Below are 25615 nucleotides of genomic sequence, written 5' to 3'. Positions count from 1 at the left end.
TGCAGAGCATGTACATGTCATGTGTCACTGTCTGCTTTATACCACTATTTGGTTGAATATAAAAGTTAGGGCGGATGACTCACATAAAACACAAATCACAGAATACTTTAAATCAAAAAATTCCTGTAAAAATCCATTGAATTAATTCTCTGTCTTTTACTAGCACTTGATGATATTGAATCCAAGCTTCCCAGATCATTGCTTGATTGTCTCTTGGGAATCAAGCCAGATCCAGTCACAATCACCTTAGAATAACACCTAAGATTATAATTCTATGTCTTCCTGACAATGAAAGGAGGAAAGGATGGCAGCAACAGCTCCAAATGAAACACTATTAGCATGGCTGGCCTGGATGGAGGAGGACTAGGTGAAAGCCTGTCATTGACCCCAGCAGCCACTACCATGTCCAGTCATTAGTACTGAAGTGTGTGGACCAACTCCGTAACAGTAAACTAACAATTGCTATTCAGCTTTTCAAATAATTAACAAAAATGTTTGCCCATGTACAAGACAAAAACAATTTGACCAGTTCTAAGTGCAAATAATAACCTCACTATGTCGTAAGAGACCAAATACATTACGGGAATCTAGGTTGCCTTACCGTTTTTGGGACAAACTGGCAGATTAAGTCTTGATAATCCATTTTTATGTAATATCCTCACCTGACAGTAATGCAGATCCAAAAATTTTCTTCTGACATAATTTCCCACAGATAATTTTGAATAATTTCCAATTCATAAGAATGTCTTTCCCCTGAGGCCTCTGTGACTGCTATTGTTAGTCAGTGGATGGAAAACTTCCTTGCATGGATTTTAAAAATCAAAGGACTTCAAGTGCTCTAGCTGCATATGGAAGAATTATTTTTTGCATAATTCTAAGCTCTTTAAATATCTCAAATCCACTGATGTTTCAAGAGTGTTCATCTATCAGTGTGTTGCTTTTTCTTATGTAATGTTGTCTTATGCCCTCAGCCATCATATCTCATAATTTCAGATAATCGAAAAGAAATTACAGTGAAACTGTATACAAAGTCATGTAAGCCCTTGGCACACAAACACCAAAAACTACTTTAAAAAACTTTCTGGAAGAATGCACAATGTCTTTTTTTTCTTTACTTGATGTTCTCTAAATTTTTGGTTCAATTCCAGTTTTTTTTAGCAATCTCTGTTCATGCAATTTCAGGGGAAGGAAACCGAGGTGTCTTTATGCGTCGGGTTAGTTAATAAGTCATTGGATATGATAAAGGACCACAGTGAGCTGCTTGTCCCCAATGGAAAACTTTACTGCAGGTATTTAAAAAGAATAAAAGGTAATGTCACATAACAGCTGTAAAAAATTAATTAAAAAATTTCAGCCTTATAATTTGCTACGGACTCAACCTAAACACTTGAAACTGGCCAAGGATAGGTGTGCCAAGCTTGTGGCATCATCTTCAACAAGACTTGAGGCTGTAATTGCTGCCAAAGGTGCATCGACAAAGTATTGAGCAAAGGCTGTGAATACTTATGTACATGTGATTTCTCAGTTTTTTTATTTTTAATAAATTTGCAAAAACCTCAAGTAAACTTTTTTCATGTTGTCATTATGGGGTGTTGTGTGCAGAATTCTGAGGAAAAAAATGAATTTAATCCATTTTGGAATAAGGCTGTAACATAACAAAAGGAGGAAAAAGTGATGCGCTATGAATACTTTCTGGATGCACTGTATGTTACATTTTACAGATAAATTGGTAAGTTCGTTTAAACAATGAATACTGTTAATAATTACACACATGGAGGTGACACGGTGGTGGAGCGTTAACGCTGCTGTCTTGTAGGGAGTCACATCACTGATATTCCCTGCCTGGAGTTTACATGTTTTCCTGCTGGGTTTCCTTTCAAAGATATGCAGATTTGGTTACACTAAAATGACACTAGTGTATGTGAGTGCTTGTATTCACCTTTGGATGAGTTGATGCCTCGTCCAGAGATTGTTTCTGCCTCGTGCACAATGCTAGCTGAAATGGACAAATCCCTGGACTGATGGATTTAATCATTAAATATCCTTTTCAGAGATATTGCGGTAAGGCAGCGTTTCTCAACCTTTAAGTATTTGCGACCCGAGTTTTCATAACAGTTTTAAATGCACCCCCTAACATTTTTTTGAAAGGAGCCCACTAATACCAATTTGTTCTTTTTTAATTAGATATATCATAGATGCATATTTTATTATACCTACTTAACTTTTATCAACATTTATCTAACACTATATTTATTTTTCTAGTATCAGAATGTAGTTTAAGTTAATTTGTTTTGGTTTCAATAGATGTATTTTTCATATTTTTGATTCTTGTTTTCTTTTTTTCATATCTTCGCGCCCCCCCCCTTTTTGTTACTTCGCACCCCTCTACAGTTTGAGAACCGCTGCGGTAAGATGTCATCGGAGTTTAATGGGTGTTCCAGGCAATTCACAACACAGCGAAGCCAAACCTCTGTTCTCACTGTGATAATATCTCGCACTGCCACCTGGTGGATTCCTCCAGATTTACGCAAAGTACGTGCACAAGTATAAACAGTACAACGCTTGCGTAGCAAGAGCGTCCGCTGCAGCATGCGTCACGTCGCGTGAAGTATAAACCTGGCCTTACGTGTATAGGAATGGTTAAAAATATGGGGAAGAGTTTGAATGTAACACCTGCTTTAACCCAATTTACATTTGCCCTAGAGTGGTGGTGGACTTATCCAAGGGACTTTGATGTCATTTTTGCCCATAATCCCACCTCTTCCACCTATGCCTCTATTAAAAACTACCTGACTGGAGAAGAAGTCATCATTCTTGACCTGGAGCTCAAAGAGGACAGATATCTGCAAAAAAGCTACCATATTGTGTGTGAAAGTGACGCCAAATAACTCCCAATTTTTTTGCAAAAGTTGTCTTTTTTTCCTGGATATTAAACAGGGTCAATCCAGTGCCCCAACTGTTTTTCTGTTCCAGAGTCGTATGTATAATTCTTTGACTAATCCCAAAGAATGTAACATTAAAGGGTATATTTTTTCTATGTTACCCAGTGATAATTTGAAATGATGACATCCAGAAGTATAAAGAAAACACAGGTGTAGAAATGCAGTACGTTAACTTGGACCCATTACTGTAGTCTTCTAATGTTACCTCATTGTCATAGCCTTGACCTGAGCTATCACTGAGAATACAGTCATGCCTCTCTAGTGAAACTAGAAGGGTATCTGACACTGCTTGTAATGTCTCATTTTTAATACATTCTGTTTATGACAGCTTCAATCAGGTAACCAATCAAGAAGTCCAACATAATGCTTCACCATCTTATTATTAGTGATATGTGTATCTTTGGCACTGGTGACTATCAAAGATATGATTTCATTTTGAACATTGAACATAATTGTGAACCACAAGATTTGTATTTAACATACACATTCTTATATCAAATTAAGTTGAGAATAAAAATGTTGCCATTGCTAGAAATTTGACTTATTTTCATAAAATGCATATCTCAGGTCCCTCAGATACTGACAGAAGCAAAAATGAGCTTTTGGTTCTCTGTTAATAACCTTTTAAGTCTGGTCATCAATTATTTTCATTAAAGAAAACTGGTAATTTTCCTCAAGCCATGTCATACAGTAAAGCTTGTGCTCCTGAGATGAATTCATGCAGGCAAAGGTTCTCTGATAAATGCTTCCAGTTTTTGCTGCATTCATTAGCCAATTAGATAAAGTCAGTTGTTCAAGAACTAGAAGGATTATAGCAAAACCAAAACATTTCATTAAGAATTGATTCTTCTTAGAACAGTTTAACCATTGCCTCTTTAAACGGTCTCCACTAAACAGGTTCTAGTAGAAAATGCAAAAGAGAAATGTCTGTTTATTTGAAAATGCACTAAATTATTATTATTTTACATTACAAAAAAAACCAATAAAATAAACAGTTAAGACAATGCTATCAAACAAATAAATTCAGGTATTTTTACATTAAGCTGTGTTGTAGCTGCCTGTATCAATTAATCATCTCAGTGTGCAATAGTTTTCTATATATCTTAGATGTATTACCATAAACTCACAATGATGTAGAATTCAAGCACTTTCGACTGACTTATGGAAAAACACATTCACTTAAAAATATACTCACAAAGGTATTTTAAACTAGAGTTCCAAAATTTCGTTCTCCCTGAACACATTACTATTCCTTACGTATCCGAAGAACCTTCAGTGCCTTTATTACTGCCCCAACTACCCACCGAAAACCGCCTTTGCTTTGCAAATGTGTCAGTTAGCTGCACTCAACCTGCACTCAGCCATCCCCCATTTAGCCATCTGAAGCCATCACCACAGCCAGAATTTTCACCTTCAGCTCAAGTCTGCATTTTACATTTTATCTAGCAAAGAGTTGTAAGGGATTATATAGGTAATGATATATCATTATTTGAAACACTGTACATACATTTCATGTGTGTTCTGCATCTACAACAATCCGTGTAAATGTATGATGAAATAAGAAATGTTATGTCTTGTAGACACAAATCAAATGTATGTGTTTGTTATATCAAATATCACCACTTGAATGTGAATTTTTTCCGTTGTCACAATCGCATTTATGTGATGCCAAGGTAATTATAATGGCACAAAAACATTATTTGTTGTTTAAGTTTTACAACTAATAAATTTACACAGACTGTCCTCATGTGCCAATGCTGCACTCCACCAGGACATGCAGAGGGAAGAATAGTACAGAGGGGACAGTCCCACGATATACATAATTGTCAAATTCAAATGTTAACATATTAAACATTCCCAAGGATCCTCTTACATTTATGACAGGTGTACCTGTTGCACTGTACACACAGCTCTGTACTATGGTTCCTATTATAGTGAAAGTGCGCCTGGAACTGAGTTATCGTTCCAGGGGAGGTGGAGGTCTTGGAACAGAAGCTTGTTGTTGAAGTTGTGTCCCCTTTTCTTTTTCCATCACCTTTTCTTGTAGGAAGTGAGAATGAAGTTCCTCTGCAAGGTAAGCCAAGAACACCTTTCTTTTCTCAGTGGACCCCGTGCATGCCTTGTACAATATGTGTGCATTCATTGCCGCCAGGTTAAGCATGTTGTAGACCATGACAACTAGCCACTTGCTCGTACCGTAAGCATACTGTCAATAAATTCCCTTCTCTGTAATTGTAGTTCTAGCATCTCAAAACACCACTCACACCCACAGCCACAATTATTCCCAGTTTTTTTGCATACTCATAATGGTGGAATCTTTTTCACATTTAGCACATGAAGCGTTTATATGCAAAGTGCTCTGTGGCCTTTCAGTAGAATGGAATAAAATAGCCTTTATTCTCATTCATTCAATGGGATTATTTTCTGTTCTATGCCCGATGTGACAGTATTAGTATTATTTTGCTCTTACTTTTGTGACACTTTATTAATGCATATATTGAGCTTATGCCACGTTAGGTTAATTATAATGGCACTGATAAATACTTTGTCTTTTTAGCACTAACTTTTACAAGTACCATAATTTTACACAGAATGTTACAAACTCAAATGAAATGTATGTTTATATTATTATGTAATAATAATAATAATAATAATAATTCTTTACATTTATATAGAGCTTTTTTCACTAGTCAAAGTACTCCATGCAGAGAGGACCCAGGATGCGGACCCATGCGATCCTTACTGCGAGGCAGCAGCTCTAGCATTGCACCTCTTCTTATTCGTAGCTTTTATCCCACATTTGTGCAGCTGTTGAGCAGGACTTTCACCACTTGTTACAATCGAGAGCATCTTCGGGGGTAATGTCGATTTGTTCCTGGATTTGGTTGAGCCAGCGCTTTTTCGGTCTTGGTCACTGAGTTGTCATCGCTGCAGATGACATGGTCATACCATTGGAGGCGTGCACTTCGCATCTTCTTGCCGATCGGCATCATAGTCATGATTTTCCAAATGTTCTCATTAATGAAATGGTCAAGTCTGGCTAGGTTGAGAACCCACTGCAGCATTCACATCTATGTGATGTGTAGCACTTGCTCATGCTTGGTGGAGGCTGGCCAACATTGGGCCCCATATATGGCCACTGGGCAGACAACTGCTTTGTACATCTTCACCTTGAGGTAGTTTGGCAACCTATTTCCATCGCTGTAGATGAGCGATCCAAGGTATTTAAATCTGGAGACCTTCTTGAAGTCCTGGCCATCGATCTGGATAGTGCTGTTGGTCTGCATGCTGCTTTCCATGTATTCCATTTTGTTGATGTTCAATCGGAGGCCATTTCCTTTGAGTCTCGTTTTGCACCTCTGTGAGAGATGTTCTAGGGCCTGTTGGGTTTCTTCCATTCAGCACTACCATTGCACCACATTGTTAGATATTATGCAAATGCATGTAAACGTTTTTATTTTGTGCCGACTGATACTTGACTTCAGTTTTTATGATTACATCTTGCCTGAAGAAGGGTCCTGAGTTGCCTCGAAAGCTTGCATATTGTAATCTTTTTAGTTAGCCAATAAAAGGTGTCATTTGGCTTGGCTTTTCTCTACATTCATAATGGCTAACACGGCACAACACCCTTGTACTACACATTCACAGCAACATATCATTTGAATGGTTTCATTTAATTTAGTTTTACTCCTACTTAAAAGCATACTGGTTTTGTTATACCTTTTGTGAAAGTGTTGATTTGATATTTGGACTTCAGTCTTTACCACATACAAAAACTTTCTGTTTTAGCTATGTGTACAACATTTCCTGCTTCATATTTTTAATGTCATCCTTACATTTTACACAGATCGTTGTAGACACGGAACATACATACAATGTATGTATTTCAAATAACAATATACAGTATAATTACTTTTATAATTTTTTACAACTCATTGCTAGATAAAATCTTCAAAGCAAACTTGAGCTGCAAGTGAAAATTCTGGCTGTGAAATGGCTTCAGCTGGCTGAATGGCAGATGGCTGAGTGCAGGTTGAGTGCCGCTTATTGATACACTTGCAAAACAAAAGCGCTTATCAGTGGGCAATTGGCATGGTGATATGGACATGTGTTCAGGGAAAATGACATTTTTCATAGGCTTTTAGGGATACTATTAACTGGGTTTCTTAAACTTTTTTTTTTTGCAATCCTTCTTAGCGTCTTTGAGAACCATGATGATTGTCAGAGTGGGGATCCCCCGAAGAGAATCACCACTGATTGTCAGCACATCCTCCTTGGAGAATCACCACTGATCGTTTTGGGTGGAGGGTGGGAGGCTTCAAGAATCGTTGACAACCATCAGAGTGGAGTAGTGTTGATTGCTTAAACAAACCACAATGACAGACTCTGGTTATGTTAGGAAAACCAGACTCTAACATGTTATGTTTTATGTATGTACACCCACAGCACACAGAAACTGAATGTAGCACCTTGTCAGTCAGTTAATGAATTCCAGCACAGAAGATATCATGGAGTTTGGCTGAGTTACTCCTGACCTGTTGCCATTTCCCAGAGAAGTGACAACAAGTACTTACTGTATATAAACCGATGAAAAACCAGAAAAGTTCTTCGTGCAAATACGCAGTGTTGGACCTCTTAAAAAGGAACTAAAATACAGCTTACATATCATGTTCATAACTTTGAGATTTAATATGTTTCTCATGTCAACAATAATAATAATGTCTCTATGATATGACTTATTATATGCTTCAGCTGTAATTTAGCTGGTTTGGCTGTATTTCCCTACATGATAAAGGGTGTCCTCAAAATATCTCATTATGTATACGTAAATATTTCAAAATCTGAAAATATCTAAAATCTGAAATACTTCTGGTCCTAGGCATTTTGGATTAGGGGTAGTGAACTTGTATTTCTTTTTATTCTTGCCATTTTTTTTAATATCCTGTAAGACACTTTGTGCTTCATGCTTTGTAGGGAACTACGGTATGGAAATACATTTTCTTGTTATTTTCTAGGGTATTTTTCTTAGAAGACAATCTCATATTTGCATGAATGTATGCAATTTGCATAAGGGAATTCCTCTTTATCACAACATTGTACATTGTTCTTGGTGAGTCCCACACCTTTATATAGTGTGAATGAAAGTGATTAGTGAAAGCCCTTGTACAAAAGGGAAAAGTCTTACAACTTGGCTAAGTATAAGTAAACCTTATAAATCCAAGCTTTGAAGTTGTAAGAATCATATCTATTTCCTATAATTTCAAGCCTTTAAAACCAAATGAAATAAAGTACTGCAATTTTACAATAACATGACGAATTCATATAAGAATAACATTGCCAAAATATACATAATTTACTTGAATAAATTATACTGAAGAAACTTAATATTTATGTGTTGAAACAATACAGAAGTATAGGGCACTGTAAAAGCTAATAATTCACATGGAAAAATTCAATTAAGTCATTTTTTTTACTGAATCCTAAGAATAAAATGTTTAACTAAAAAGTTTGAAAATAATATTATAGGCTTCAAATAATTTCTTGTTTTCATAGATACATATATGACCAAATTTTCAATCTAATTAAGCCCATGTTTATAACTTTGTGTAATTTTCAGGTTCAAATGTCATATACAAAACTCCTTTGAGATGTTATACTGGATCTCAGGACTTGCCTCTGGAAACCTACTTTTGTAAGGGTGTCATCATCCAGATGGTTCTTTTGCATTACATGCTGAAGTGCAAAATAGATCTTTTCCTGTAGTTTCTGAACTTTTCTTGGTTCCATTAACCACGGCCGATCTACACAGAGCAAACAAAATGCATAACTATTATGTTATATTAAATAATACCTTTCTTTACAAAAAATCAACTAGGGGTGTGTTTTCCAGAAAAGTATGCAACGCTAGTTAGCAAATGTTTCCTGAAACCCTTTGTAAACAAAGAAGTACTTAATCATAGTTGTAAATTAAGAATTGAACCGACCCAATTGTTATTTTTAATATTTTTTATTTGGATTTTTGACTGTGAGTCTATCTCAGTAGCCTTAAGTAGATCACAAAAAACACTGAGTATCTTATTTGGGCAGAGTAATAACAACAACAATGATATAAAAATAATGAAAATAGGTGGATGTTGCAATATAACTATAAAATTATAATGTTTGGAAAATGGATAAATGGATGGATAATATAGACTATAGATTATTGCATAAAGGGCTCTTTGTAGCTTTAATGTCTGTAGACAATCAGAGTTAACTAATCAAACTTGCTATGTGATCAGTTACATCCTTTGAAGTTAGAAGATGAATCACCCCTTAGTACCAGCAATGACAATGACAACTGTCCAGAGAAGTGTTCCATTTGAGACAAGAAGGCAAGTCTCAGGTCTAAATGCTTTTTTGTTGGTGGACACAAACCCCTTGGACCATCTCAGTAATAAATAGAGAAAGACAGACTGCTTGGGGTGAAATAATAACCCTCCTTGGGTTGATGAAGGACGAATAAGAACACACTGAGATTTTGACCTCAGTCCCACTGTGCTGCTTCTGACAGCTCCCCATTTCTGTCCCACTGTTAGATTTCTGCAGACCATCAGCGATGCACATGGCCTCATCAAGGCTGCTATGTAAAAATCTGTGGGTGCAGTGACTATTGCACTATGCATGCAAGAATGTAACCATGAGGTTGTGGGCTCAGATACTGCTACTGACACTGTGTGACCATGAGCAAGTCATTTTACATGCCTGTGTTCCAAATGAAAAAAACTAAAGGAATGCAACAACTTTATGTCAAATGTAGGTACCCTTGGATAAATGTCTCAAACAAATAAGTAAATAATAAATATAATACAGTGTCCTGCATGACACTAAAATTGGTTGTCATGCAATTGCAGGCATACCTGGCATTGTAGGTGCAGTGGATGGAATGCTCATCACACTAACAGCTTCCTAAATCCATTCCATAATCTATCAAAATGGGTTCTCAGCACTAAAATTCCAGGTGCCTGTGCAAGTCCTTGGGGGCTTCCACAAGCCTTGGAAAACAGGACTTCCTAAATTTTTACCACCTCCTATATAAGTTGTTTGAACTTTTATGAAGTGTTGCTTTTTTCCTGCTGCTGCTCACCATTGGTCTTTTTTGTAAAGAAACCATATCACATTTTGAGCCCATTTATAATTTGAAGGTTAAAGAGGTTAAAGTAACTTTAATTATTAGTCAACATTTTAATTCCTTTTTTGTACTTTTTTGCATGTTATTTGATTTTATTATTATTATTAATGATAATTTTTTTTACATTTGCACATATCTTACATAATATATTCAATAACTGAAATACATGGGATCAATGTTCTTGTTATCGACAGTCTGCTTTTCTGACATGGACTCTGTGGAGCCCAACAATGCGGTCCTTTAAACACTTAAAACTTGCTTGTTCTTTACCCATGTCATTTCTTATCTTGTTCTTCCAGGAAACGCACCCCTGAATTAGAACCTTGAATCGGTAACATTTCAATCATTGCACAAATAATAAAACTGAAAACCAAATACATTTATAAAAATGAAAAAAATCTTTTGACAATAAATTATAGCTGGTACTAAACTAGAATTCATATTTTTCTGAAAAAAATGTTGCTCTAAATTTCATAATATTAAACATTTTCCATTCATTCATTTATAATACATATTCTACATATATCTAATTCTTAAAAGTTGTTATTTTTCTCATGCATTCAGAAATTATTATTGTTTCACAGTATGAACAAAACCTACCTGGCGATATAAGTACTGCTGCTGAGAACAAAGCAATTTCCTCTTCAGTAAGCTGAAGAGAACAAAGACTTTTTGCAAAGTCAAAAGCTGCACTTATCAGATCATCTGAACCTGCAAAAAAAAAAAACTAAATAAAAATGTATATACTTTAATTAATATTTGTAACATAAAACATTCCAATAAGAAAAGTGAAAGGCATTAAAATAATAACTTGGCAGGAGGCTGCCTTCTCATTTTACAGGTATAAGGCATTGAAGTACAAACGCAAACACAGCAAGATCATTCCCCTCCCTATTGTGCCACTTTCAGCGAGTTACACTTGCTTAACCTCTGTGTAGTATAAATGCAAAACAAAAAAAAACCCCTAACTCTGTACAAATAAAATCGTTATACTCTCCATTTGTCTTTTTAATTTGTCGGCTTCATTTGATATTATTTATCAGTTTTCACACTAAGGACCTTATTTCAACCCTCAGATTATACCCTGTCTGTTTACCTGCTCGATAATCACGCAAACATGTCTAAATCAAAAGCCAAGTTATGATGCCAAAAGAGTTCCATATTATTTAGGTTTTGCACTACTTATAGCGAAGGCTACATTTCACATAATTGATTCAATGGAAACAACAGTGTGGGGGTGGGGGGGTGCTGTGACTGGGTACCAACACAAAAACCATTCATGACTCAAAAACAGCACATGTCTACTTTAACTAAAATTTGGATTTACATTATAGTACATGAATTTTAACAAGTCAGTTTATTAATGAGGGAATTAACATGTTTGTGAAACTATACTAAACCAGCAGGTACAAAGAATTACTGTAGTGTTCATGGTTCCAACCCAGAGAGGAGTTACCACAATTATGGAATGCAACCATACAGAAAAAGAAAAATTTTAGACTTCTGAGAGCACAGAAATCGAACGTTATCAGAGAAGTAGTGCAGATGTCAGATGAGACACTAGCATTTTAGCCAGCAACGACCAAAAGGTCAACATTTAAAAAACATATAAATACTTGTTTTCTTACCTTAATACATTATGTAAATTTACCTGGGCAATACTGGGTACTTCAGCTAGTAACTGATATTTACTACTGGTGGTATAATAAACTATACTATATGGAACAATATTTGCTTATATGCCTGTTTTATACTGGTAGTGATGCCCAAGACATGTAGTTCTCAATATTGAGATTTTTTTAACTACAGAATATTGACAATTCAAAACCTTTTCTAGCCAGAAAATGACAATATACTACATTCCATACAAATTTGGCACACACATTCAATGAGGATTCTCATTATCAGAGGTCACATTTTCCAAGAGTATCTATGTTTTGAAGTGACATAACCTGACATAATTCAATAAAGATTATAAAAAATACACCATTTTGAAGACAAACATAAACTACTATAAACATCTTCCCATCAAGTATAGTCTCTGCTGTCTGCATCAGAACCAGCTCAGCAATGTTTGCAGTTCAAAACAGATTGCATGGTTGAAGAAGACAAAAAATTGTGAATTACAATGGACAGCAATCTTAAATCAAAATACAAAATATACATTTTTCATTTTTAGATAAATGAACATTAGAATATTGAAAAATACTAAATTGGGATACATGAGAATGTTTAATTGACATGCCATATCAAAAATATAAAATATTACAATTTGTGCATATGCTAACAGAGATTTCAGTTTTACACTATTTTAAATATTTTGATTTTCATGTCTGTTACAAAGAGGTTTGAGATTACCTTACCTAAGGATTTAAACAACTGCATTCCTCCATATTTTCCTTCAAAAAGTACAGTGTTGTTTAATGGATTAAAGGCACGGCACATTCTTACCAATACAACTTCAAGACAGCCTAAGGGAAATAAAGTAAACATTAGAAAATATTTTTAATAAATATCTCACTGAAAATTATTATATAAAAATGGAAAGATGTAAAAGTGTAAATATTAGCTCTGTCAATAAATATCTGTTACTTTAACAATTTAACTAAATCTTTCCCTTAGATCTTACCTGATTTAAGGAGGAGGATCTGATCATTTTGACATAGTTCCATGAAACCTGTTATTCTCTTAGCAAATTCAACCACATATTGGATGGCATGAGTAATCTGAATAGCACACTGCTGCCATAGAACTTCACGTGTCTGAAAAAAAGGGTAGTTGAGTTTTTTACTGGGCATTATAACGGGTTACACAAAACACTTGGGTCTACAGATTTTCATATGTACAGTATTTTCTGATTTAACACAACAACAAGAGGATCACAATGCTGCATTCCAGAAAACAATCAGTATAAAAACGTACTGTTGCCAACTTGACAATACTACATTCATGCTTATCTTACTATTCTCAACAGTGACTCAGTCACAAAGATCTGAATTTTCTCTGAGCAACACATAAACAAATAATCCAAATATATTTTTTCTTCAAAATGACATTATAAGGTCTGTGACTTTTCAAAAGTTCTTAATAAATACTTAATTCTATAATCATTTGAGTACTCGAGACGGAACTGAATATGGAAAGGTGAACTTTCTCTGCCTATCAGACCCAGCCACCCCAATCATGGGGTGCAGAGGGTAGGGGCTAATAAAATGCAAAATGTAAGTAGAAAGTACTTCAGCAAGGCTGAACAACTGACACTTAAAACTAGGCTGTTTTCTTTAAGTTCTTTTGTTGCTCTGCCTTTTAGCAATAAACAGTCTACTCTTAACCACATTCATATTTTCTTTAATTTTATATACTTAAAAAATAAGTTCAGGTTTTATTTAGTAAAAGCTATTTGTCACCGCCTTGGTGCTGTATACATTAAATTGCAACATGAAATTGTATTTTAAAAATTAAGTATTTTTACACAATTTTAAAATAGTACAATTCCTGTTCTTGGTGTTTAGTATTCAAATGCATCTCTAGATACTACTGGAAACATCACCATTGATGTTCCTAGAATCAGTGGGTGTTTCAGGTCTTTCAACATCATACACTCTCATCCAGGTGAACCAGCTAGGGCTGATCAAACCCCAGCTTGTGTCCAGTTATCACACAAGCTACTTGACCCCAACTCTCTCCTCTCTTGAGCCACACCCATTGAGAGGGGCTTTCTCCAATGCTTTGGCAGTCCTCTCCTCTCACCTACTACTAGGCAAGAAAAATGGGGTCAATAGGGAAGTTGTCCACAAAAATATTCCATTCCAAAACAATCCTTTGCATTATGTGGAGAACTTATGATTTATGAAAACAAAAGTAAACTGGAAGCAATACATTTTATCACAGATTCCTGGCACTTTTTCCGAGATAAGGGTACATTCCTGCTTACTTGCTTACTCATAGTGCCCATCATTGGTGGAGTTTTCATTTAAATAAGCATAAAACCTTGCATGTGCTTGAAGCTCTTTAGTATAGCCTCGCCTTTCTTGCAGCCTAAGAAGAAAAGAAAGTGTTTCTGACTTCCTATTTCTGGAGACTCCTACAGTTCCAATTATCCAGGTCACACATTTGCCTGCAGCTAGAAGTGAAGTGGGTGCAAAGTAGAGCTGTGTCCAATATGTACTGACTGCATTCGATAGCAGTAGAATGTAGTCAGAAAAGGAATTGGTGAATATTCAAGGCAACAAGAAGTGGATCATAAATGGGAAGTCAAAAAACAACCAAAGTTCAATATATGTGACAAAAATTTTACTCAGACAGAGAGGGCAGGAATTTGAAAACCAATGAACACTCATGTAACCAGAATCAAAACATAAGTCTTAAATTGTAGTCTAAAAGCAGAAGTATCAGAAATATTTCAAAACAACAGAGAAATTAAAGTTTTAAGGTTTGGGTTGAATTCAATAAAGGACAAACAAAAAGTGCATTATACAACTCGAATCGAATATGTTACATGGTGCACACTTCTGGTTGGCCTTGTCTAGCAACAGCATATTTAATCCTGCTAGAAATACATTCCAAAATGCTGGTGCCAATGAGAAAAATAAAATGTCATTGCAGGAGAGCACTACTTATCTTCAATATTGTTAAAAACTAATGAAGCACCGAAATAGATATGATCACAAGATTCTTTGACTTGAAAAACCTCTAAGACAAGGCATAAATAATTTTTAGAGGTCAAAAAGAATTATTAAAAAATAAGAAACAACAGCATGATCATGCTCTTATTAGGAACAGAAATATTATTTACTATCAAACTGGATACTGTAAAAATGAGTAGCTCCTATGTAGAGTGGTGCTGTATAAACACTGCTTTATGAATTCAGCATCGAAGGGTTTCAGTCCAGTGCACAGTCATTGTCACTGTGTTGTCCATGAGTGAGCAGGAGCTTTCCTTGAATACCTTCTAAGACAGGCAGGTTAGGTGATTTGTCAAATCTAAATTAGTGTGACTAGAAATGCAGATGGGTGTGTGGAAGTGTGTGTGTGTATAAGTGTGTTTAAATAACAGCTCATTTTCTAAATCATGAAAAAAAAATGATACTAATTCAAAGTTGGTGACAGAACACATTTAGCTAGGGGTCAATGGGCATTGATTACAGTATTTCCAGTTCACAACAAAAATGACTGAGAGTGCATTGCAACAGATAAGAACATGCAATATATAAACAAATGCTTCACTTAAGAACAAAATGTCCAATGTCCATGAAAGAAAAACTTTTGACTCATAAAATAACAAACTTATCCTTTAAGATATAGAACTTTTAATTTTACTCTTTATCTATTTAAATACATCTAAATAAATGCACTACAAAGGTATAGTCTAGCATGTACAAATAATTGAGAACTGGAAGAAAACTTGCGATTAATTGTACATTTTTGGGTATTTATGAGATAGACCAGGAGGTGCAAAAGGTAATCCAATTATAAAATCTAAATAGATTTCACTGTCATTTCCCCATTATTAATATGTTGCTCTGTTTTACTTGAAAATGTTTTATTCCATACATGGGAAAAAATAAAAAGTGCCTTAGAAACCTGAAAGGAGGAAGAAAAGAAAAAATGACTTCTCCAGCAGCACCATATATGAGGAATAGTAAGAGGTTGTTAGGCAGTGATATGCTGTGAGCCTGAAGTCCACTGCGCAGTATAAGATATTGCTGAAATAATATTTGACTATTAAAGGAGTAAGAGATTTCCGAACTCTGTCTGTTTCGCACTTTACAATATAGTTCATGTCAAAGATGTTAGACTGCTTATTAGCACCTAAAATACCTTTTTTAGACCTCCCAGGTATACCTCCTATCTTGTGACATAGATGGAAAAAGGTGTCTCTCAAGTCTGAATTGCATTTTCACAGAGCCAGAAACAGGCCATTGCTGAAGGTAAACACACTTCTGTAATGCTTGGCTACATTGAGGTTTATGGAGTTTTTATAATCAGAACGATTCTCTGTTGCTACCACGTGATTGATAGTGGTGTGTCGCCTTCATATATCAAAGATTTGAAATCATATTTTAAAAACAACAATCATGATTTAGAGTTACCAACTTCCTGCCTGGGGACAAAAACAGATCTATCTATCTATCTATCTATCTATCTATCTATCTATCTATCTATCTATCTATCTATCTATCTATCTATCTATCTATCTATCTATCTATCTATCTATCTATCTATCTATCTATCTATCTATCTATCTATCTAAGGGTTAGCAGATCAGTGCTAGGACTTTTTACCTGTCTCTTTACTTGTGAAATCTGATTTACTTATTAGGGTTTATAGATCAGGGCTGTGTTTCCTGACAACAATGAATCTTAGCAATTATTGAGTAACTTGAAGATGCCCATATGTAAAATATGAACTACTTTTTGGTTTGTTTCATTTCGTTTGTTTGTTTCTCAAAATCCTTAATCAGTCACTTTATGAAGAAGTATAAATTACTATTTACTTAACCCATCCCGAAGTCATCATAAATCTACTGGAAAGCAATCAATTGATAATAATATCATTGTCCTTCAATGGAATTAAATATATTTGTGAAATGTAATATAAAGTAAATATGGCATTCATAATTTAATAACCAAATATTACTTTTTTATATTAGAGAGATTTACATTTGCTATCATTATTCTGGCAACACTTTTTTCAACAGTCTTTTGTATGGTCTCTGCCTTCTACTGCTGGTCACGTAACATATTGTGTCATTGTGTCCTACCTGTGTAAAACAATGGCATAGTACTGCAAAATAACATGGCTTTTGATTTAAGACTTTTTATCAAATTAATACTTGCCCTTTTTTCTTAGTGAGATGGGGAAAAGATTTTAGAAGATAAATTACACTTTTTTACTTTGCTTTTTGATGTTCATTATGGTATTTTAGTTTTCAAACCTCTGCTTGTTCTTTGTTATGTGTAAATACCAAGAAGAAGAGATGGGGTAAAGGCTCTCTGGTGGGCTGAAGTGAGAGCAGAGTTGAGACAGAGAGAATATAGAGAAATTTGGGGTAAAAAGGTAGATTGGTCTGGTGTGGTAATAAGAGTTCAGCTAAGCAGATTGAACAAATAATCCATTAAGACAATAAGGTGTTTTGTTGCTCTGCACTTTGAATTCTCTCATTCTTCCTTTAATAGTAAAATATTTGCATAACTTCAAACCTTGTTTCCTTCAGAAATATATGTAAAGTATATGTAGTGAACTCTCCTATTTTAGTAAGGCACTTAAATATCACTGTGCTATGCAGAATAATGTTTCAGAGAGTATCGGAGTGTTTTACCCTGTAGCTCTCCAAAATGTTAAACAAAGTTGCAAGTTTATACTAAATAAATTGGAGCTCAAGAGCACAAAATGAAAACATTTATACTCATTCACACTAGGCCATTTTAGAGATGTTAGTTTTGTAAACACACACCTTTGGATTAAGAAGGAAACATCAGAACATGAACACTGACATGGTGAGAATGTGCAATCCTTAACACAAAATTATTCCCTGGTTTCTATATCTATCTATTTGAAGGGAAAAAAAAGTTACTTTTACGCAGAAAAGGAAATAAGGTTATGGACACAACATTTCGGCTGTAAAGCCTTCCTTCATCAGTTGCGTAACAAAAAAGAGAAGAGCAGGTAACATATATTGGAAGCAAAGGAGGGACCAGAGCCAGGGCAGATAAAATAACAAAAGGTTAGAGTAGATTTGAAATAGCTGCCACTAGAGAAGAAGAAGGGAGAGTTTAAAGGCTTAGTTGATCATTAAGGTATGGAGAAATATGTGATCCCAGGGTGAGAATGAGCTTAGCTTGCTCTGTTTTTCTTTGAAAAGTATCTATAAAGTCCTGTGAAAGAACACAGAGATATCAGTGTGACTATGATCAAGGAATGTGAAGAGTTCTACAATAGGTTTTATAAGGTCTTTCATTTTAATGGCTAAAATGTGTGCGGTCTGCTAGCCAACTCTGTTTCAATAATGTAGTTGGCGGAGCACTTCCTATAAGAAATGCATCACATAAGATTTTTAAACAGGCAAGAGGCCCGCTGTTTAATAATAAATTTATCAGAGGGAACAGATACCAGGGTATTGCTGCCACTTGCAATTATATCACTAACAAGTCACATCCCTTGATCATTGTCACATTGATCTCTCTGTTTATGTTCTTCCACGGGGTTTTAAATTTACTTCTTAAAGGAAAACAGAAGAAATTAAGTTCATTCTCACCCTCAGACTACATGTTTCTCCAGGTTTAAATGAGCGACTAACTTTTGAATCTCTCCCTTCATCTTCTCTATTGGCAGCTATTTCTCACCTACTCTCACCTATTCTCCTTTCATTTGCCACGGCTTTGTTCCCTTTTATATTTGTTACCTACTCTTTCCTTTTCATTTGCACACTTAATGAGGGCTATACAACCAAACTGTCATGTCTTTAACATTTTTTCTTTCTCAGTATGGAAATAATATTTAACTTTTGTTTCTTTTGTAGTTGCACACTGATGTAGCCCTACACTAACTCCATATAATTTAGAAGTTTTCTAAAGAATAATCTATTATTCCAAGGAGGATAACATCATTATTTACAAGCATGCAGTAATTTTTAAATAAATTATGTTAAAAGCTATTAGTTATTTAATTTCAATTTGTTAATAAAATATTGTAAATATTTATGTTCTATTGTCTCATTTAATATAAATGTGTATGTAAATCAAAAATTATGTTTAATAGCTGAGAATGGAGAAACTATGTTTTGAGATTGCAGTTTATTTTATTAATTCATTTTTTTTTACATAATCCAAAAACCAGATCATAGTATATTTTGCTGAAAAAGAGACATATAATTTAACTTGGTACTCAAGAATGTATAAAACAGTGTAAATGTTAATAGGTCATAAAAATAACAGTCATGAACAGGTAATAACACAAAAATCCTTACCTAACACTGACACCCTAAAAATCAGTATAACTTTAACATTTTGAGCAGTTTATTAAAATGCATACATCTTCTTAAGCTTGTTGCTGTGAAAAGGCAAAGTAATTAGAAAAGTATTGAAATGTACCTTATTTTGATACATTTTAATTTCTTCATAACTGTGAGTCTGCCATACCAGCTGTTGAAGTTCTTCTACAGTATACTGACACGTCTCCAAATGTGACTTGATAATATTCTGTGCAATTCGGTCTGTAAAATAAAATTAATAGCTACTAATACTCAAACATGTTTCCTTCTTTAAGTAAAAGGGAAAATACAGGAGCTTATTTACTGGATTACTGGCACACCTTAAATGACAAACATGTAAAAGAACATTGAAGACCATTGATATAAAATTGAAAATTATATAAATGAATAGAAATGTTTTAAGTATAACACTTTACAACAAAGAGATTCAGTACAATCTGTGAAGTTCTTACTTAACAAAAGCCACACGGTGTAGGATATTATTCATTAACAGGGCCACTCTCCAATCCACACTATACATTTATAACAAGAGACACAGAAAGAAAGTCCTTTCTACTACCTCAGACTTCATGCACACAAGCAACAGATTGTTCGAGTTCCATCCAGCAACTGACACCATAGCGTTCAATGTTGTGCCAGAAAAAGGCTCCTGGCTTTATCCTTGGGCCATTATGTTGTGAAATCACATACAGTACATCAGCTTGATCTGTTACTGATCTCTATATAGATCAGTTACTGGCATTGCCCACTTGTTACTTGTTCTGTTTAGTAAACTTTGCATGTTTATATCTTTGAATTGATATTTATTACTGTTGTTTTATTATTATTGTAATGCTGCGAGATCCATCTCTGCTGTATTTTGTTGTTGTAGAATGTATTGTACTATCTCTGCATTCATTTTTTTATATTTCTGCCACAGTGGATATAATAAAAATATATAGAATATACATTCTTGTCTCTATTACCTTTTTCTTTTCAGCAGGAAAATAACCTTGAACTTTTTTTTTATCCTTTCCAGATGCACACTGACGCAGCCCTTGACTAACTACATTAAATACTGTTGTACTGTTACTATATAAATGTTCATTGTGTTGGAGTTAAGTCTATATATATCATAGATGTTTCACTAATACAACATAAAAAAGCCTTAATTAAGATAATTGTATTAGTACAGAATTTCAGCATGTGGCTCTATATATGTGACCTAACTGTAAGTCTTTGAAAAAGAAGTACAAAGAAAGCAAATTATTGATATGAAAAAACTTAGGACAAAAAGAGACAATTTACTTGTCTGTACTGTAGACTGAAACAAAGAATATGTGTCAGACCCTTGAATTTCTTTAATAAATACAGAACATTTTTAAAATGTTATATCAATGTGTTATCCTCCTTACAGGAACAGTGTTGTTCAAAGGGCAGGAAGATCAATAATGAATTAATAACTATACCTGGACTGACTCAATCAAACAGTAAAACGTGAATATTCCACCTAGGCATTCAGTTTTATCAATAGTTTTACAAAGTATCTCACAAATATAAGAGACATGTCCTCAAAGTATGCTTCCTTAATGATGATGAAAGAATAATGTAGCAGACAATATGGTCACAGTCTGAAAGTTTATATTGTTATAAAACCAGTTGTATACATGCAGTATGTATTCCTATATACAACATACAGTGTATTGATATTGTAGAACAAAGAGTTTCTTTCATTCTCACCTAAAAGAATGTGTAGGTATGTTATTTACGTTTCTAACTTTCCTAGTTACTTTACACACTCTATTGGATGAGATTTATTACTTTACAGACGTTGTTTGTTATGTATGTCTAAATAAGCTTAGGAATGTCTTTGTCTAGTCAGAATGGGTCAAATAAAATGAAGAGATCACTTGCTGCCCTCCAATAGATTTATTGAATATATATACAACAGACCCTTTACAGAGTGACTTCAGAACATTTATTTAAAAGAAATACATTACAGGAGCACACTTTGTCACCCACACTAAACAGTGGCACAAAATTGACCAGTACTAGTGAGATGTAAATAATCACACAGCCGTGCTTTCTGGAACGCCTCTGTACTTCTGTAAAAGATTACTTCCTGTCTTGCCCCACATGCTGACAGGATAGGTATCTGTCATCTGTGAATCTGTAATGGAAAAAAGCAGGTTCATGGATGGATGGTATGTATATGCATTTACCCTAGCATCTACCTCTTTTATTGTCTGTTTTTTTTATTTAATACCAATCTTCAGTGAATCTGGTTGTAAAAAAATGTAACCTCTTTACCATCTGTCTACTCTTCCATTCCTTCCTTTTGTAAGTCATTTTCTCCATTACAGACTCACGAGAGATGAAGCCTATCCAAACTAAAATCAAGCACATAGCAAGGTACTAGCTCTGTATGGGATACCAGTCAATCATAGAGCATCTCACACACATACATACACTGTGCCAGATTATTATACAGAACCTAACACACACATATATATATATAGGAAAGTGGAATACAAACATGGGAAGAACATACAAACTCCCAACAGGAATTGTCTTGACTGGGAACCAAATCCAGCTGCATACAGCAGCAATGCAGTGGCACTAATCACTGCATCATTGTGCCACCCTTGTGTATTATCTACTGTATATGTAAAATCAATGTTAATAAAGTCAGTCAGTCAGTCATTATCCAACCCGCTATATCCTAACTCAGGGTCACGGGGGTCTGCTGGAGCCAATCCCAGTCAACACAAGGCGCAAGACAGGAACAAATCCTCGGGCAGGGCACCAGCCCACCGCAGGGCACACACACACACATACACCCACACACCAAGCACAAAGTAGGGACAATTTAGGATCGCCAATGCACCAAACCTGCATGTCTTTGGACTGTGGGAGGAAACAGGAGCACCCGGAGGGAACCCACACAGACACGGGGAGAACATGCAAACTCAATGCAGGGAGGACCCGAGAAGCGAACCCAGGTCTCCTTACAGCGAGGCAGCAGCACTACCACTGTGCCACCGAGCCATCCATGTTAATAAATTTAAGATTAATTTTTTGTTTCAATATATCTAAGATCCCATTTATTTCAAACAGACAAAAGGAACATAACTAAGTCACAAACATAAATGATTCAATGCAAAACTCCAAAACATATGAAAAGTAATGACATTGCATTAATAGGTATTTCATTCTATCTCATAAAATGTTAAGTGCTTTGTGGTGTAATTTTGATATCACTAGTACATCAAGAGGGAAAAATATAGAAAAGCAGAAGAAAATGTACCACGTGTATGTATCATTAGTACACAATTAAAGATAAAATGCACAATCAGTTCTGGTCTATGAATATTTTCTAGCATTCCATTTTTTAAAAAGCTTAGTTGTAGGGGTCAAACAGGAAAACAACTACTGAATTTTATTCAGTTTAAATTAATTGAATTACTCTTTAATACATTTTAAAGTTTAAACATAGTCACTTACATTATCTATTTATTTTCCAATTGGAGCCTTTCTTGAAAGCAACATTACAAACACATTTTCTGGAAATAAAAAGATGCTAGTTAATGAATGAAAATCAGTCTTTGCATGCTTTTAAAAGGTGTTTTTGCTTTTATTTATTTGTAATGTCTTTAGCTTTGCATTAGAGACTAACCAAAATTCAGTTTTATATTTTGGCCAAAACCAAAATAGCTGAAAATGTTACTAAAATGATTATTGATAAAACAAAAGTTCTGAAATATTTTAGGTTGAAAATTTGCTAGTGGGAAAATGGTGCATTTATTTGTTTTTAGTTTTTGAAATCTCTAGTTTACATATTTTTTTGGACAAGGCTTGCAGATGTAATGTATTATCTCCTGCTTCTTTTGTGTGATTAAGAAATGTTACCTTTTCAGTCCATTTCATTAACAGATGCACATTGCAGCCTCATGAATTATGGGTTTGAATTCTGCAAATGGTACCTTTTCTGTGCAGAATCTGAACATTCTCTGTGTGTCTGCTGGGATTTTTCTTTTACTTCCCCAAAAACATGCAGATCACATAAACTGGCAACTCTAAACTGGCAATGTGTACAGTACTGGGTCTTGTCTGAGTAAGTCTTGTAATTTTGCCAAGAAAGGCTTTAGGTGACCGCAACCCTAAATTGGAGTAGCTGGGCATTATGATATTTTATTTGCTTTAGGGAATACCCACAGTATATTGTACAAATGTAAAACGTTTCTACTCATTACCTAGTCTTTTGTCTTATCTTTAAATAACTGATGAGTATTCAAATGATTTCACTATTACGTGTAAGCAGAAGGTTTTTTTCAATAAACTTTGTTCCTGAAACATAACAGTTTGTAATATTTGAAATAACAGCCAGTATTGCTGATGTGATATATTTATTAAGCATTAAATGAGAATTTTTAAGAGGATGGCAAAGCTTCTGAGTGTTCAATAAAAAGCTATTTTAGCTACACGGCTCTATGTGCATATACTGGGCAGTCAGTCCTATACACATTACAGTACTGCACATGATACATACACATATTTTCATTAGACACCACATATCCCAGGCAGTTGAAGATTTTTCCAGCAACCTCTAACACTGGTAGCTCCTCAAAAATTACCACTCAAAGCTTTGAACATTTACTGATGTAATTTTCTGTACATTATCCATCATAACATCTGCCTGGATCATAAACACACTTATAAATCAGATTGTTTCTACTGTATATATATTGGCAAATGCTTTTTTAAAAACTCTAGTCTAACTCTGTTCATTGAGAATGCAAAATGAAAGCATACAGAAATGAGCTTTGCAAAAACCTAACACAAGGGTGGAGTAGCTTTGAATATTTCCCCCGAGTTGCAAATATACGTACTTTGCTTTGTGATTGAGCAAATTAGAAGGCCATAAAATTGCACATTCATGGTTAGCTATGAAAAGAAAATCCTGTTCAGACCCTTTCTAGTTTCCTTTGCTCTGTGCATCTGTCATTACTACTGACAATCCAGAGATACATCATACTCTCAAAATATTGCACCAATGTAAGTGACACTTTAAGGCCAGTTGCTCCCATACATGATAGTTACAGTATTTGCTCTCCACATGTTTACTCTCTGCTGTATTTATTTAATGGATGTTGCTTGGTTTTCAGACTTGTAGAGAGTTCCACATTGACAATATGTATGCATCCATTGAACAATTACACATCAAATATAATCTTCCAGTAACAAACTGCTTTTGGTGCTTGCAAGTTAGAAGCTTTGTTAAAAGAAAACTGGCCAGAATAACCCATCATACCTATGGAGGAAACTATACAAGTTATTATTTAAAGCTTATTTAAACAGTGCACCCGTCAATGATTTAAGACAACATTATGAATGGAACATTCCCATTAGAATCTCAAAAAAGAAATGCAATTTAGTCATTGACATGACATAGTCCTAATTTGTACAAATTCAGTTAGAAATGTAATATTGAACATACCTACTGTATCTCAATTAAAATGATATAGAATATACCTAGAGCAAGTATTCTAACTATAACCTACTTCTAGGAAGAGACATTCAAAAAATTGCTTTTCCATTTTTAACACATTATTACCACCATATTATTCTAACATCTGGTGAACTTAACCATATGTGCTTCCCAGATGGCATTTTTTTTCAATATCTGATGCTATTACATTGGTATGATAAATACATGTTTCTTAAAGGTGGAAAAGGAACTAAAATTTCCTTTGGGAGCTCCAAATGTATCCATATTTCATTATATTATGTCATTCAGCTATTTATATGTTTTTTTAGTAATTCGCCTAGCGAGCAATATAGAAAATGTGAGGCCCACTTATGTTTTTGAGAACAGAAACTTATGAAAAAAAAGAAACTTTCTGACAAACATAACCCAAAAAAGATATAAAGAAATAAAGAAACTTTCCAGAGAAAGACACAATGTTTCGGTGTTTGGCTTTAGATTTATCAGCACAAATCCATTATTGTGTCTCCACTTCTGGAAGTCCAGCAAATTTAACAAAAAGCCCTAGATCTACAGGACAAATCCCATTGGTGTGTCTGTGTCTGAAAATATGGGGAAGTTCTTGAGTGTACACAATCACTAACACTATTTCCTTTATGGAGGAGAATACCTTGGAAGACTAGTGATGTCATTTACACTTATGATGTTGCTAGCCTGCCCCTTCCACTTCCTCAGCTATAAAGCTATAAAGGCTCAGAATAAACATGAAGACCTTGTTCACCTTGGCTAGAGCTCTTCCTAAGAAAAACTCTGAGGACTTGATGGTTTGTAAGTTCATATCCTGAACCTGTCTAAACCTGGTTTATTTTCATTTCTTCATCTTTCAACCTAGATATTAAACAGGGCACCCCTGAAACTCCTAATCTTTTTTCTTTTTTGTTTATCTCTTCCTTTCACAATGACAAAATGTAAATTTCATTTATACCCCATTGCTATGATCAGCTAAACAAGTGCTCTCCCCAATGCATGAGAATTACAGTACATTG

The 25615-nt window shown here is 34.7% G+C and overlaps 1 protein-coding gene across 1 annotated transcript in view; it reads right to left on the bottom strand.

The window, feature by feature from the left end:
• rorb (RAR-related orphan receptor B) overlaps positions 1-25615 on the bottom strand; it is a 161588-nt gene that overhangs the window by 5577 nt on the left and 130396 nt on the right. The window contains exons 5-9 of the mRNA XM_051928372.1: positions 19206-19327; positions 12743-12875; positions 12477-12584; positions 10714-10824; positions 8631-8743 (exon numbers count right to left, since the gene is read on the bottom strand). Of these exons, the coding sequence (XP_051784332.1) occupies positions 8631-8743; positions 10714-10824; positions 12477-12584; positions 12743-12875; positions 19206-19327 (587 nt within the window). The remainder of the gene's footprint in view (positions 1-8630; positions 8744-10713; positions 10825-12476; positions 12585-12742; positions 12876-19205; positions 19328-25615) is intronic.

The sequence above is a fragment of the Erpetoichthys calabaricus genome, chromosome 5 (genome assembly GCF_900747795.2).
Source record: "Erpetoichthys calabaricus chromosome 5, fErpCal1.3, whole genome shotgun sequence".
Taxonomy (NCBI): Eukaryota; Metazoa; Chordata; class Cladistia; order Polypteriformes; family Polypteridae; genus Erpetoichthys; species Erpetoichthys calabaricus.
This window is presented reverse-complemented; position numbering and strand designations above follow the sequence as displayed.